Source organism: Mizuhopecten yessoensis, unplaced genomic scaffold, assembly GCF_002113885.1.
Source record: "Mizuhopecten yessoensis strain PY_sf001 unplaced genomic scaffold, ASM211388v2 scaffold10383, whole genome shotgun sequence".
Lineage (NCBI taxonomy): Eukaryota > Metazoa > Mollusca > Bivalvia > Pectinida > Pectinidae > Mizuhopecten > Mizuhopecten yessoensis.
Window position 1 is genome coordinate 381,471 of NW_018408519.1, and position 17,529 is coordinate 398,999.

A 17,529-nucleotide genomic window follows, 5' to 3' on the forward strand; every position below is an offset into this window, starting at 1 on the left:
TATAATGTATACCAGCGAAAGTAAACTAAACATTTGTCCAATTTAAAAACCTGGCATCTAAGTGAACACACATTCTGTATATATGGACTACCAAATCGTGAAAAAACAACTGTTTTCTATGATATTTGGATTGTTAATTGTGGATTTCTTTTTTTATAATTGCAACACCTTGTGAAAATTCAAATCTGTCAGATTTGTTTGACACTGTCACAGCATAATTTAATCATTTCAACAACTTTAAATTTACATCTCATCACAATTTGATTAGTAAACTTCAGTTTCATGGGTTCTGTTCGGTTGTTTACATATCATACAATGATACATAAACTTACCTGACAGATGATGATTTAGAAAACAGCTTTACCCATAATAGATAAATTTTCATTATTTATAAGGTTTATACTATTAAACATTAGAGTTTCAATACAACAATCAAAGTTTTGAACTTTATTGAGAGACCTTTGTAAAGTAACATGTTTTGAAAAAATACAAAAATGAAACATGAACTTTCCTAACTGGACTGCTGAATATAATGATTTACATTAAGCATCAAGCTTGAACTCGTACAGTGTATATTGGTGATCGGTCGAGGATTTAAACCTTTTCAACACTAAACTAATTTTAAACAGAATTTAAACTTCAAAGTGGAGCAGGCTGGTATCGATTTCTGTACGATTAATACTTCAAACATGAAGTTATAGATACAGAAGCATTTCATCTGAACAACTCAACTGAAATGTGACACAGAGCTCAAGATTTTAACTCTGGGTGTTTGTATATAACCAGATGTGAATTTTAAGTTTATCACTAAAATTTGTTTTTATTTCAAGATATAGGTCGGGAGATGTCAGATAGAGGTCACCAAGCTTATTAGGCAGGTCCAAATGGGACTTCGTATTCTTGTAACAGCGTCTGAGAAACTCTCAAAATCTCCTTCCAGCATGATCCCTGTATACATGTATGTATGACAGTTGTATTATAAGGTTAAGGTATATATATTGTATATATAAGCCATTATCATGGGAAAAAAAATCTTGATCAATATTTTTCACTGTATTTACTTAAGTACTGAGTGAGGCATCTAATTTTATTATAATCGAGGGCCCGTATTCATGAAACCATTCTCATGCCCAAGCATGGATTTTGTGCTTTTAAAAACAAACTTTCTTGTTACTCACTTAATTACATCAAGCCAAATGATCAAAAAGTCAAATGTAAACACTGAAAACAGTATTTGACTTTAACTTAAAAAGTTTTTTCTTTCAATCTTTGGCAGAATTAATTTTCACTTTTAATTCATTAACAGAACAAGAAATTAGGCTTGAGCACAAAATCCATGCTTAAGCGTGAGAACAGTTTCATGAATATGGGCCCAGGTCAAATTCTTACTATTTATGGGTTTATTATCGATGAAGAAAACAAATCTGATTATTAATTTAGTTGATGTGAAAACAAAATCCTGGTTTTAGAGAATTTTCTTACAGTATTAAATGCATTTAAAACCTTTTGTTTATATTTATTACTACAGAGCCACTTATTTAAAAATATTATAAATCAGGGTACATTGTATTACTATCCCACTTGCCTGAAGCCCGGGGCTAGTTTAGATCTATATTAAGTGCAAACTAGTAAAATTTTCAATATACTATGAAAGCTATATAGGTTATGCTAGTGGAACAAAATCAATTTTATATGGTGTACATAGCATATTGATCTCTCATCTTGACTCCAACACTGAGCTTCTTTGAAAACTGCCTCAAAATGTTAAGGATAGGCAAAAAAACTAGTGAAAGTAGGGTTACCAGAAACATAAAAAAAAATCTTCGGCCTTAGAGATCTCACTTAACTAGTACATATAACTTAGTAGCTAATACTTCGCTATTTTACAGAAACGTTAAAAAGTTATCAAATGTACTTTAAATCTTAATTGATTTTTTCATGGTTGCTGCACATATGTTTTGAAATTTTCTTGTCGTTTATAACAGAACCAGACTAACGATACTCCAAAATAATGATTCAAAACCATATCATATACAGTACTTATAATAACCAGCTGCTTGTTCAACCATGATAAAAAGCCATCATTTGATACACTGTAGCAACTTTTTATCATTAAAAATAATAACAAAATAGTTTACTTATAGGTCTATATTTATTAGGTTCAGATATATGTACTTAATTGCCACTTGGACATTTAATACAGTAATGTACAAAATACTTATTTTTCTTTTTTTCCTACCCTTACAACACCAGATTATACTTGACTGCAGCACAAGAATTACAACCCACTGGACCGGAACAGCTGACATGATGGGTTCAATGATTTGATCCACACTTGGTATTTGACACGTCAGCAACAATTATTCAGAAATCAGTTGTACACATATTTAGCTTAAAAGGAAAATTTTTTTTTTTTATATTTAACTCTATTATGTCTAAGATGATTATGTAGGGGTTAAACTAAATAAAGATAATTCAAATTCCTTTTTTTTTTAATATATAAGGACTCAATTATGATAAGTTATTTTAAGTATTATAAATATCATAATTTAAAAAGTATTTGAAAGGGGACGTTGACCAATGATCCGTTTTTGGTAGCACCAATTAGTAACTATATATATATATAGGTAGGCTATATATATATATATAATGATCTATCCAAAATGCTGCTACCAGTCATTTCTAAACTTTTATATGGAAGGCAAAAAAAGAAACATTCACTGTTTGCCCCAATTCAAAGGAAAAGCAAAACAATTAAAAATATTGTTTTTATTTTTTTATTATTTCCTTGTATTTAAAGGGGCTGGTCGGGGGAAAATTACAAAATAAATGGGTCTACATGCGTTCTCTGGCCTTCCAAAAGTTATACCACGGCAATATGATGGTTGAATTCTGCTTGCAATGTCCAGTTTTGACCACTGAAATCTATATGTCACGTGGTTGTTTTGAAAGTGAGGCAGTGAAGATAACAACAATAGCACGCCGTCATGTGCCATGTCGGACTCAACTAGCGGACAAGACAGCAATACTATACGTAAATAATTGTTTTCAAAGGTCATGTATGATGCAAGTGTAGTATTCCTACCTATATGTTGTTGTTATATATAACGGTATTGATACCTCGTACCTGTCATGACTTTTGCATGCAAATTTCTCTTTCGCCGCGATGTTGTTGATGACGCGCGTGCGGTAAAATTACATCACCGATCTGGGTCAATTGGGAGTTTTAGACTGTCAGGTGACGATTCAGGATTTCTTTAATATGATTATAATTTTTACTCTTAGGGAGTGAATTTCAGCAAAATTTGTATCGGTATAATTCATAAGAAGGTATTTTAAACATAGGTATGTCATTTTAGCAAGTATGACATTTTTTCCCCGACCTGCCCCTTTAAATTCCAGAGATTTAGTGAGTGGTAAGTTTATTATGTTGTTTAATGCTTAACATTATCTGTGTAACCAAACTTTTCACTTCCAACAACAAAACAATAATTATCAAAGCAAGCAATTAACTGCTACAGAGGCAGCATAAGCCTATAAACCTATAATTAACACCAGCTAAAAGTTGCTACTCGTACATATCACACTGAATACATGATTTTACAAGAAGTCTCAGGATCATTTCACAGTCATAAAGTTTTTTCGCCATGAACAAAAGTCTCAAACACTTACATTTTTTTTAATTTATAGAGTGAACTCTGATAGGAAGAAACTGGTTTGAGCAGATCAACATTTGGATTTTCAATAAAACATTAAAATGTCATTTGATATATATTTCAATTTATTTCCTCTCTCAGCATGCATGCCTGATGAAACCTTCTGTATGCCTTACATGTATACATATGTACTTAATCACTTGGAGTCTGCAAGTCAAACATGGTAAGCAAGAGCTTGTTAAACCCCATCTACTTTAAGAATAAACAAAAAATCCTATGTTTGAATTCTTCATGTAGAAATATTGTCATCAATATTTCTGGAAATTTCTTATTGACATTTGTCAGTTTACCTTGTATCTAATTTCCTTCAAAACCTTGCAGCAATATCTGCTGTATTGTAGTAGGACAAGGAACAGTGATAAAGATAGTGCTGTCACTGGGCCCGGGCCTGGAACCTGCGACCCTTGGCTCTCCAGCCCGATGCTCTACCATAGAGTCAGAAGGGGAAATCCCCACAGCTGACGCTTGTAACTAAGGCAACATAATCAATGCACATCGTATACAGTATTATGACTGGGGCTATAATTATTAGGTTCTTAGTTTAAACTCAAGGTTCTCCATTTCTAAGTGACACAGAAAATACATAACAAATTACCCATAAATGTCTTGAATAATTTGACTAACGTCAAACTAGCATCCCATTCCTGCTACTGGTGATGCTGTTGACGGTTTGACCAATCGGCACTGAGTACTAATATGGGATGGTCAATCATGAACAGACAAAACCATATCCTGGATGAATACAAGTCATATTACTTCCTACTTCATACAGTGAAGCATACAATCCAAAATTATGAAAAGCTACATGACCTATTTTTAATGTAATTTCAGTTTTGAGATTGAAATAAGTGTTACATGTATTTTTGTTTCAACTCATTAAAGAGTTAAACTCTTATAGTAGCTAACACGAAAAGCAAACAGTGAAAAGTTGCAAGTCACGAACCGGTACTGATTGTGTTAGGCCTACACATTTTACAATTAAGTACCTTTTCATATAATATACAGTAGATAAACCATTCTTTTTTATCAGGAAACAAGTCCAGACATATTCCACAATATACAATAACTACTTACTTAGGTTCACCCATGTTGCTTGTTCAAGAGGAAAATAAAGTTGCGCTTTCCACTGTCACACTTTCTAACGTCAACTTGTAGACTGATCCGGTTTCTCAATCGACCGGCTGTGTGACTCTGAAAGGTCAAACGGAAACGGAAGTCACTAGTTTCACTTTGAAACAAACTAAACAAAAAAACATAATACGGTAATATTGAATATCACGCCGTAGTTCAATGGGTTTATTCGGTGCATATATAGCAAATTCTAATGTATTTAATTCCCATTGCATTACTATTTATTATCTCTTCACAAAAGATGGGTATTTTATAATAGTACTTGCAAAATAAAAATATATCAAAACCGATTATCCGGAAATGTGTCACTCACCGTCACCACTTTTTCAGTAGTGTGATTTCCAGCAAACAAGCATGGCCGACAACTGATTATTAGCACGATATTCCCGATATAATTATGGTTTTTCTAACTCCACTAAACCTTGCAAGGTCAAGAGGACCGGATAGAGCATGGAGAAAACGGATGTATTTACGGATGTCATGGGTACGCCTGAATACTCTTCCTCATCTACATTCCAATATGTCTGTCACACCTACTGTATATCTTCTTTATTTTACGGGCCCGGGGGCTCCATCAATGTTGATGTTTATGCCCTCGAATTCAATAATTCATTCCGTTAGCATTAAACAATCACTGTCACAAAATAATCCTCATCCAATATTTCTCAAACTTAATTGAGGTACATGCACACTAAATTTCAGAAAAAAACCCATTCAAATTTCAATAAGTTGATAACCTGATGAAAAAACTCACTTTTCATATGTTCATTTTCCAAGCTCTAAGTCACAATTCAGGAAAAAAAACATTTTAACTTGTAAATATCATAAGGTTGGATATCCATGGAGATGCATTTGTAGAGAAAAATGTGAGAAAATGCTTTAAATCTCGAGAATGATGACATGTATTTTGATTTGATATTTTACAATAATTCATCAAGCTAACAAGGCTTTTGATACAAGTCGAGCCAGTAACCTCAGTGACAACTTGTAGTGAATGGTGTACAGGTAAAATCTCACTTGCTTTGTATGTTTTTTTCCATCCTCAGTCAGCCATGTCCGCTTTGTGCTCCGTTGTGATATCGATTTATTCGGGGGAAATATATGCCATTATTCTAGAGATTTGACACTTTTTCTTACAGTTTTTCCAACCTTTTGATATTTACAAGTTTAAATAAAAAAAAATCCTGAATTGTGACTTTCATTTAGCTTGGAAAATGGACATATAAAAGGGAGGCTTTTTCATCATTTATTGACTGTTTTTTCTGAAATTTAGTGTAAATGTACCTCAATTATGTTTGAGAAATATTGGAGGAGGATTATTTTGTGACACAGAATGTTTCTTGCTAACGGAATTCATTATTGAATTTGATATCCAGTTTGGTGTAACAGCCTATAGGAATGTCCTTAAAGCCATTTTGGTCTCTGTGGAGTATAACATATAGATCTACATCAATGACTTCCACGAATACATGAAATACAGTACACTTAGACTGTTTGCAGACGACAGCATCATATACAAGACGATAAACAACAAAGAAAACACACTGAAACAACAACATGACCTTGACGCAGCAGGTCAATGGGAGACGGACTGGCTAATGAAATTTCACCCTGACAAATGCAACATACTCAACATTACACCGAAACGCAACAAAATACACTATGACTACAAACTACACAACCACACATTACACCAAGTAGAATCAAGCAAATACTTAGGCTTAACATTACAAAATAACCTACGATGGGACAAGCATATTAACAACATCACAGCCAATGCCAATAGGTCCCTAGGTTTTCTAAAACGCAACTTAAAAATAAACTCACCACACATAAAAGAACATGCATACAAAGCACTAGTAAGACCAAAACTTGAATACTGCTCTTCCATTTGGGATCCACACAAACCAAATTAAACAAATAGAAAAAACACAAAGAAGAGCAGCATGCTACGTAAACAACGAATACCCCAAAACCAGCTCAGTAACAGACATGACCCACAAACTACAATGGCTAACACTACAAACACGGCGCTGTCACACAAGAATTATCCTTTTTCACAAAATTATACACCAAACAGTATAGCCATAAACCCAACACATATACTCACACCGGTAGACCATCGAACCAGACATGCACACCCTCATGCATACAAACAAATATCTGCTACAAAGGATACCAACAAATATTCATTCTTTCCACACACAATAACACAATGGAATCTCCTTCCCATAGCAGCAGTACAATGCACAACACTAGAGGACTTCAAGGCACACCTATACACCCCATGCAGCCGTTGAAGCCCTCATCACACGCTAAAGCATACGCAGCTTTTTTTTTTTTTTTATCTATACCTTGCACACAAAAAACCCACCCAAACTAAACACTGTAAATAACCCGTTTTTTCACGCCTCTGTGATAGGACCCCCAAGGGCATAATCATCATTATTGATGGAGCCCCTGTACGCTAAAGAAGAAGAAGAAGAAGATACAAAAAACTCTTTTAAAAGTATATCTGTCTAAAAACTCTCCACTTTCCACTTTAACCCCCTAAGCCTTAGCACAGACTTAGATAGCAACCATATTCCGTGGGTTTAGATGGAAAATGTCTAAGTCTGGTGTGAGGGACAGAGGAAACTTGGGCTACCCATTTCTATGTCGGGTAGCCCAAGTTTCTTCTGGCCCTAACACCAGACTTAGACCTTTTGACATATAGATGTACATCTAAACAATAAAATAAAGCTACCAGTACCTATGATATAGCTCAGGTGACCGCTAAGGCACTTGGGCCTCTTACTGTTGTTTGCACCTCATAACTCTCTGATACCAAACAGTGTCGTAGAATTTCATGTTTTCATATAGCAGTGCACTCTGGCCCCACACTAGACATATATATAAATATATATATATGTCAAAGTCTGGTATTAGGGCCAGAAGAAACTCAGGCTCTATGTCGGGGTGCATTCACAGACCTGTACTAGCCTCGACTCTGTCAATGGTGTCAGGTTGATTCGTACTGATGAATTATACTACATGATTTATATGGTAAATCATATACATCACATTAAAGGATTTTTTTTTATCTCTCAATCTAGACTGCTACAGGCTATATAGCTGTAAAGCCCTGTGATAGCTGTATCAACCTTCAGGTACTATCATCGCCTTGTCAATACACACATAAATAGTTTATATTACAAGTGTATAATTGACAATTGAGATGTTAGTTCTTGATATGAACATTTCTGACATTGGATTTTCTAGCTATTTTCTCAAGATTTTCTGTCTGAAAGATATTTTTTTTTTTTTTTTTTTTTTTAAATGTTGATGTGAAAAAATCAGAAAGGTTACATACGAGTTTCGCAAGGCTATTATTGCATCGCCGATAGCCAACCTTGATCAATAATAATGTATGATCAGTTTGATAAAGTTTTCATGGTTTATGTCTAAACTAACTTTACTGAGTTGAAAATGTGGTATAAATTAAAGGAACTATAAACATTATAAGATTGCAAAACAATTTCAGATTACTGTTAAACATTTGTTAAAAAATATATTTGAAAAATTTAATATTTCCTACGAGTGGACCAATCAGACGCAATGTTTACCTTGTAATATAATCCTAAATGCCTGTTTCATATAAAAAAAATTATGCGCCCGTCGAAATTCGACGGACGTATTATGGAAATCGTTTGCGCCTGTCTGTCTGGTTAAAGTTTAGGTGCAAGTTTCTTCAATGGTCTACAGTTCAGTCAGATCATGTGTTATTGTCCTAATTTTGGCATGGATGTACATGTGGGCTGTACGAAGGACAACATGGATTTATATAATTTAACAAAAATCATTGGATAGGGTCTGATGGGCGTATTATATATATACATGCATCCATTTGCAGTGCTGTTGTTGGTTATTGTTTTCTGAATAAAAGTAATATTGACACATCTTTATTGGTTCAATCATAAGACAGCACTGTTGTAATTGAGTGAAACATATATAGGTGAGTTTAACTTGCTTGTTAGAATTCTTTCTGTTATTTCACACAAGTGCATCAAAAGTCTCACTAAGTGATCGTATTAATATCTGTGTTTTTCTTTTCTACAGCTGTATTACGGGAGAAAGAGACAGTGCTTTTCCATTGCTGTTAGATCTGTAAGGAAAGCTATGATGTACTCGACAAACTCAAGATATAAAAAAAGAAAAGTAATAAGCAAGGTGAGTGGTTCTCCATAACATGGCTAGGACTTTACCAAGGTGAGTGGTTCTCCATAACATGGCTATGACTTAACCAAGGTGAGTAGTTCTCCATAACATGGCTATGACTTAACCAAGGTGAGTGGTTCTCCATAACATGTCTATGACTTAACCAAGGTGAGTAGTTCTCCATAACGTGGCTATGACTTAACCAAGGTGAGTGGTTCTCCATAACATGGCTAGGACTTTACCAAGGTGAGTGGTTCTCAATAACATGGCTAGGACTTTACCAAGGTGAGTGGTTCTCCATAACATAGCGATGACTTAACCAAGGTGAGTGGTTCTCCAGAACATAGCAATGACTTAACAAAGGTGAGTAGTTCTCCATAACATGGCTATGACTTAACCAAGGTGAGTAGTTCTCCATAACATAGCTATGACTTAACCAAGGTAAGTGGTTCTCCATAACATGGCTAGGACTTTACCAAGGTGAGTGGTTCTCCATAACATGGCTAGGACTTTGTCAGCAAGTTTAGTCCCATGTGACTAATTTACAGGTGAGATGTAAAGTTTATTCCTGAATGTTACTATTTTTAGCTGCCCTATTCGGGGATAAGGGAGCTAATGTAGTCAACCCAGCATCAGCATCAGCATCAGCATCCCACTTCAGGTTAAATTATTTCAGCAGATTAACACTGGATCCTTGCAAACATATGTTTGCAAATTACTTAGAATTTTATATGGGGCAAGGATGTAATTCTTACAGTAAAGACACTATGATGTTGTCAAATTTTCGGAGCAATCCACTCCTTTATAGGGACACAGAAAAAAACACAAAACAATTACAGTACATAATAACAAGGTTAGAAAATTAATATAATAGGATATAGCTCAAATATTTTGAATTTTCACCGACCGCATGATGCAGCATCGTTGACCACTGATACCATGTGTGTGGGATCAATGACAAAGAGATTAAATATACTGGGAAAACTGTAATATTTATACATATATGTACATTGTAACTTCACTGTAGCCCATATTTTGTATGTTTACCTATATTTAAAATTGAGTTTAACTATATTGAGCAGCTTTCATGATTGACGGTTTGACAAAAAATCCATTTTGTTTTTATATATTTTCAGATATGGAGAATGAGGATAGGAGCTGCGTGTGGAGAACACAGCCTTGATTATTCTACCTTTATGAACACACTGGCCGAGGTATGATTTTGCATTAAAATTTGTTAAATGTGGTATACATGTATGCATTTCTTACCCGAGATCATTTTAATAGAACTTCTGAGTGAGGATAGGAAGTGTAAGATGAATGAAATATGTATTTCACATAGGGACAAAGGAGAAGTGCCCCATAGAAGAAATAGGAGTGAAATAGGGTATAATCTTAAAAGAACTACTTTAAGAGCAAACGGTACTGTGTGGAGCAGATCCAAAATCTTAAGTGGCTGCCAATAGCCTCCGATTTGCTGAGACATTTTTTTAAATTTTGATTCACCAGGCCAATTCTTATCCAATATTAATTTGGTTTGAATATGATATTGTACCGGTAATTGTCTTGATCCAAGATCATTATAGCTACTGATTGAAATTTTTTTTTTTTACCTCCTTAACTTTCACTCGTCCAGTTCTAAATATACTTGCCCTGCCAAGTGTGTTAAATTTGATTGTTTGGGTCAAGAAGAACAATTTCATAATGCTGCCACCAATGCCTCAAATAGGCAAAAACATTTTTAAATGATTGGTTCAGATGATGAATAAAAACAGGTCAGCAACACAGGCCTTCTGGGACTTTTGTATTTGTATTATCATTTATCAAACCTTTGAAATATATAGAATGGGTATGAGGGAAATAGCAAATTTATGGTCCCCCGAGGTGCAAAACTATTTCAAGAGGCGGCAAATGAAGCCGTTGAGGGAAATAGTTTTTCACCAAGGGTGACCATAAATTTGCTATTTCACGAATAAACCATTCTATGACTGTTTTATTATAACGAAAACAAATTAAGACAATTTAACAAATGAATTACTTATTTCATTTCTTTAAACAATTTCAACGAGAAAAAAATATAATTTGAAGTGCTGTATGCATCGTTGTTGATGATATCTTCATTTCTATCATTCAAAAATTGTTTATATAGACCATATCTAATAGTCACCATTGGTTTCCTAGCACTTCTTTAAGGTAGGAGCGGGGGTATTAGTTAGCCATTGGCTTACAGTTCTAGTTTGGTTCTAAATTGTGACGTCACCTGCGTCACGGAGCAGCCCAATGTTTTCATTGGTTGAAATTTTATAAGCTCCTCCAACAAATATTCATGAGGGAGTAGTCCTTTTCCCTGGCAGGGAGTAGTCCTCAGATGGAGAGATTTAAGTGGTTTTAGGGAAATAGGACATTTTATCGTATTATTTTTATATAGGGAAAACACAGTAGAGGTATAATAGATCAAGATATAATATATATCTTTTGTTTCAACTCATTCACCCCTGAAAACACATTTGAACTCTTCCAATTCAAAGGACGAAATAGCTAGTTCATTATGAAACTCCAGGGGTGAATGAGTTAATACAATGTATATATGTAATTGTTGAAACAAAATACATGTGTGTTTGTGTGTGTATACACTATTGTTTATAGGAAAGTTAAAAAATTAAAACCTCTTTTTTTCAGTCGAATATAGCATTGAACAGAAAGGTTTTAGCAGATCTTGCCATTTATGAGCCGAGGACATTTCAGGTAAAGTTACTATTATATTCAAGTTATATTCTACCAGGTACAACTCAGGTATTAAAATATCAATTTTCAGAATCAAACAAATTGATATATTTCATGTTCAAGGCTTTCAATAGACCCTTTAGAGTATTTTTTCTCCAAAAAACTGAGAGTTGTCACTGGAGTGTTGAAGGACAAGACTGTTTGACATTTGTTTTGACTTCAAAATTCAGGAAAATTCTATCTCACTTCTGACATCGCAAAATGTCATGGGTCAACTGAAGCTCCTGATGTTTGTGAACATTTGAAAGAAAATTCTAAAGACAGCAGTAGCAATAGTAGAGGTATCTTTTGGGCATTGCTGCTTAACTATTGCAGGCATTGCTGCTTAATTATTGCAGGCATTGCTGTTAATTATTGCAGGCGATGCTGCTTATTGCAGACGTTGCTGCTTATTGCAGGCATTGCTGCTTATTGCAGGTGTTTCCTTAATGCTGATTGGTTGGTGCATAGTCTTCATGCATGGTTGTTTATAGTAGTCGAGTACTTTCTCTTATGCTGGTCATTACTTATATACTAGAAGTTACTCTATACAAACTAATCAAAATTAGACTTGTAATTACAAATAACAGAATTACAAGTCTAATTTTAATTAGATTGAATTAAGCACATCACAGCAGGAGATCTAGATACAATGTATGCCTTGAAAGATCTGAAATAAGATTCCTCTATTTGGAAATATCAATGTTTTAGTTTATACACAAACACATCCTCGATATCCAGGGGTTTCGCTCACTTTCGCTCACTTTTGCTCTCTGCACCCCTGGAATATGTCATAGCAAAATTGAAGACACGAAGATAGCTGTTTGATTGGTCTCGGGTAAAATAAACTGACCAATCGCGACGCTGATACATGTCCTTTAAAGATTACAAAGCTTCGACACTCGAATTCAAAGTCTGTCTTTTATTACCATTATGCGTCCGTGAGATTCTTTTGATGTACATAAAAGGATCGAACTAGTCGTCTTTTCTCATCAACAAGGTGGTGCACACTGAGCCTTCAATTTTGCTATGACATATTCCAGGGGTGCAGAGAGCGAAGTTGAGCGTAACCCCTGGATATCGAGGATGACACAAACAATGTAAGCATTAAACTTGTCGAAACGTTCCATGACTGATTGCTCTCTTTGTCAAGCTACCAGGTTTGAAACATTGTGACAAGTTTAAAGCATGCATTGTTTGTGTGTAAAATAAAAACTTTTGATATATTATATGACTTGAAAATTTAATTCCTGCTATCCAATTTTAGAAGAGCACCATATTGCTTGAAACATCATTCTGTAAAAGGTTATAAATTTATTTCATGTGTAGCAAAACATCATATTTAGTTAAACGAATCTTAGCAGTATAGCAAGAGTTTGTCGACATGTCAAGAAAGATTCATATAAAGGATTTGAAAAGAAAACAGAAAAATGAAACATTAGAAAATGATGGTAGTTAACCACTAGACAGCTAATAGAGAAATACAGGCATCTCAACACCACAAGGATGTTTAGTGTGATTACCACAAGGATGCTTTGTGCGATTCACACTTAACGTCCTTGTGGTGTTTAGATTCCTTTATTTCTCCTAATGTTTTATTAGTAGGCAGCTCTATAGAATCCACCCTAGGACGCTACCACAAAGTTCTACATAAGGAGTGTTGGATAACCTTTTATTTATACTATAACTAGACAGCTAGAATTAGAATGAGGGGCATTATATAGAGTTTTTACTGCTAAAGTCTGGAAAAGGACACATTATTGTCAATCGACCTATTCTGAAACATGACTACAGTATTTCTATGTTGGCCTTATCAAATGATTCTTTATTTCAGAGTCTCACGGTATTTGTGAAACAAAGAGTGGAAGAAATGGGACTAACAGATGCTCTTAAGCCGCGAACAGAACGTGTGTTGACACGGGCAATGCTGGACCTCCCTAAATCGTGTGTCTAGGCAGGGTTAATTCTTCTGTGTGTTTGAACAAGAAACAATATGTCACATTGACATTGTATATACATAGCAAATGTGTGGACTTCATCTGACTGATTGATGGTTGATATTGTGATTAAAGTTGTTTGTTGTAATGCGGTGTGTTAGAATTAATATCACTTTAAGTAAGAGAACAAGAAAGCCGAGTTCCATTTTGTTCAGCAGTTTCCGACTTGAAGTTGCCTGCCCATTTACTGTAGTTCAGTTATATATATTATTTGAAAGAAATAATTTTATTATACTTTCTGTTTCATAAATTGAAAAAAAAATCCTGATTTAGGGAAAAGATGCATGAATACCATGATTATAAGGTTCATCAACTTAACCTCTGATCAGGATGTTTAGTTTGTCAACAATCCTTTAACATTAATGCTCAGAAGAATTTTCAAAATGTATTGAATTAATCTCTAAAATTGCCAACAACCTAAAATTGTCCATGAATATAGACAAAAAAAGCAGATTTAATAGGAAAAAATGTTTTTATATCCGTGTATAATTTAAGAATTATGTGACTCTCTACTGTGTATTTAAAAAAGTAACAACTAAAATTCTGATCTGAGAATAATTAATATTTCACCTTATTCAATATATGTAGTCCACACAAATTTGGCCATTTTCCTTTAAGGTAATAGGATTGTGCCACCATTTCTCAGTATAATTTCTTCAAATTTTGTAGTTATATTTCTTTAAAGTAAAGAAAATTTTCTGCCTCAAAAAAAATATAGGTTGTCAGAATTTGAAGGATTTTAAAAGGGAAATGTATGTAAAAAGGAGTGAATTTTGAAAAAAAAATGAAAGACACAATATTTTTACAAAATAATGTCAATAAAAATGATACTGACATATATATTAGTATTGCATTAATGTATATCTATTTAATAAATGCTGAACTTGTGTAAAATTAATTCTCTATACACGATATAAAAATTGACATTTTATAATAAAACCATATACACATAGTAATTGCAGGTAAGAGTTATCGTTCTTGAAAAACTTCACAGTAGTGAAATAGGTAGCCGGTTTCCTGAAGTACAGAACAATGGACACATGTAACGCATTGATAAAAAAACCCTGAATTAATGCCTGGATTGCTTTGAAATACTTTAATATTTAGAGAACACAATGTTCTGTCAATAATAAATATACAATATTCATCAGTTTAATATTAAACATTAGAATTTGCGGAAATTGTGATACTGTCTCCCTACAATGGATTTTCAACTCGGGATGTACTTCCTGTTTCCGTTTATCAATACACTCCAATGACCTTAAGAGACTTATTCCCTTGATGTAAGTGAACAATATCAACCATATTTGGTTGGAAGTATTCTCAGGTAGTGTGGATTCAAAATTTCACAAATGGAGTGGCTAACCCCCTGGAGGGTTGAGGGGCCAAAAAGGGGTAATATGGCCATATTGCTTGAAACATTTTCTTCTCTGAAACTATCGGATAGATAGCAATCAATATGTGGTTGCAAGCATGCTGATCAGGTGGTGACGGTTCAAAATTGGACAAATGGAAGATCTGTAAAATTAGCCATATTACTTGAGTAAGTTCTTCTCTTGGAATGAGAGATGGATATCAACCATATTTGATTTGAAGCATTGATTCAGTAGTGTACAAATGAAAGGGCTGAGCTAGGGGCGTGGTCAAAAATGGGGTGATTTGGCCATATTGCTTTTAGCTTCTTCTTCTGTGGAAGAAAGTCAAAGATATCAATCATAACTAGGAGCTTGTAAACAATTGCTGAGCATCAGTCAAGAGTCAAACACAGTCACGATATAATAATTGACTTTCGGGTCAGGCACCACCCCTAGGGACTTGATTCTTTGGACATAACTTTGAAAGGGTTGAGATCCCTACCCAATAATTAACTTTATTCCATTGCTGTGCATCAAGACTCAAACACAATCATGATATTACTATTGACTTTTGAGTCTGGCCCCACGGTGGCCCTAGGGACTTTATTTCTGATCTATAACTTTGATGCAGTTGAGATCCGCAACCTATAACCATGTATACTATTGCCTAGCATCAAGAGACGAACACAAATATGTTATTAATATTGACACTTGGGTCTGGCCCCACCCCTAGGGACTTTATTTTTGACCTATAACTTTGATGCAGTTGAGAACCGCACTCTATAACCATTATACTATTGCCTGGCATCAAGAGACAAACACAAATATGTTATTTATAGTATTGACACTTGGGTCTGGCCCCACCCCTAGGCTGGCCCATTACTTTGAAATAATTAAGATCCCCAACCCATAGCCATTATAATAATAATAATAATAATATACAGCATTTATATAGCGCCCTATATAATTTGTAAAATTACTCTAAGGCGCTTTACAACATATGGATAATAGTAATGGTTATAATTGTGAAAACAAACAACAAAGGCTTGCAATCACTTTCATACATTTAACAAGCAATGTGCACATAATTGAACAAATAAAAGGGTGGTATTTACATGACGTCTTTGCAAAGATTCTAAAATGCAGACGTGAAGAGGTGAGTTTTTATGTCCCTCTTGAACTTGGCCAGGGTATTCGACTTCCTAATAGCAGATGGTAAGCTATTCCACAACGTAGCCGAAACCCTCCCAAAGCATCTGTTTCCGTAGGTCACAGTACGAGATTTTGGGACACACAACAAAGATTCTGACTCCGACCGCAGTGATCTTGACGGCTGATACAGGGTAACAAGTTCCTGTAGGTACTGAGGAGCTGTTCCATTCAGTGCCTTGTATGTGTATACCAGAATTTTGTACTGCGACCTGTATCGTACAGGTAACCAGTGCAACGAATAAAGCGCAGGTGTGATGTGCTCTCTCTTTCGAGTACGAGTAACTAGCCGTGCTGCAGTGTTCTGAACCCTCTGCAGACGACTAGTTAGTTTGTCAGATATACCACAGAGCAGGGCGTTACCATAATCCAACCGAGAGGTAACAAGTGAATGCACCAAAATCTTGCATGCATCTGCAGTTAGAAACTGCCGAATACAGCCGATGTTCCTGATCTGGTAGTAACAGGATTTGGCAATAGCGTTCACTTGTTTCTCCATGTTCAGAGAACTGTCAAAGTATACCCCTAGGTTTTTAACAGCTGGAACAGTCTCAATAGTTCTGGCACCAACCTTGAGCTGGAGAGCCATTGTTTGCTGACACTTTGGGGAAAAGACGATTAGTTCCGTCTTTTCCTGATTAAGTTTAAGCATGTTGGCGTTCATCCAGATACTGATATCTGTCAGACAAGCTTCCAGACTTTCTGAGACTGTATTCCAACTGTCCTGTGGTTTTATGACCATGTAAATTTGTGTGTCATCAGCATAGCAATGATAGCGAAGGCTATGGCGACGACAAATCTCTCCAATCGGTTTGGAGTACATACAATATTTTCGTGGTCCTAACACCGACCCTTGAGGAACCCCGAAATCTAGTACTTTGTCATGTGAGGTGGCAGATCCGATGGCAACACACTGTCGTCGTTCACTCAGGTATGACTGTATCCAGCATAGTGCGGTATCAGTCACTCCATAAGAGTATTCCAGACGTTTATAAAGTATGCCATGGTCGATGACGTCAAATGCAGCTGACAAGTCCAGCATGACAAGCACCGCTCTGCACTTGTTATCCAATGCAGAAGCTATATCACTATGTACACGTAGGAGGGCCGTCTCAGTAGAGTGTCCCATGCGGTAGGCCGATTGCATGTTGTCATGGAGAC

At 35.1% G+C, this 17,529-nt stretch overlaps 2 protein-coding genes across 3 annotated transcripts in view; one reads left to right on the forward strand and one right to left on the reverse strand.

Moving 5' to 3' along the window:
* Positions 1-4,907, reverse strand: part of LOC110460402 (6-phosphogluconate dehydrogenase, decarboxylating-like) — a 31,235-nt gene extending 26,328 nt beyond the window's left edge. Inside the window, exon 1 of the mRNA XM_021513277.1 lies at positions 4,791-4,907. Within this exon, the coding sequence (XP_021368952.1) occupies positions 4,791-4,804 (14 nt within the window). The 5' untranslated portion in view covers positions 4,805-4,907. The remainder of the gene's footprint in view (positions 1-4,790) is intronic.
* Positions 4,908-5,162: 255 nt separating this feature from the next.
* LOC110460403 (39S ribosomal protein L20, mitochondrial-like) lies at positions 5,163-13,894 on the forward strand. Of its 2 annotated transcripts, XM_021513279.1 has the most exons (6): positions 5,163-5,331; positions 8,946-9,056; positions 10,181-10,258; positions 11,724-11,789; positions 13,642-13,774; positions 13,806-13,894. In XM_021513279.1, exons 1-5 carry the CDS (start codon positions 5,245-5,247, stop codon positions 13,759-13,761), a joined length of 462 nt encoding a protein of 153 aa, XP_021368954.1. In that variant the 5' UTR covers positions 5,163-5,244; the 3' UTR covers positions 13,762-13,774; positions 13,806-13,894. The 2 variants fall into 2 exon arrangements, with proteins under 2 accessions (XP_021368954.1, XP_021368953.1); XM_021513278.1 differs by having other exon boundaries at positions 13,642-13,894.
* The last annotated feature ends 3,635 nt before the right edge of the window (positions 13,895-17,529 follow it).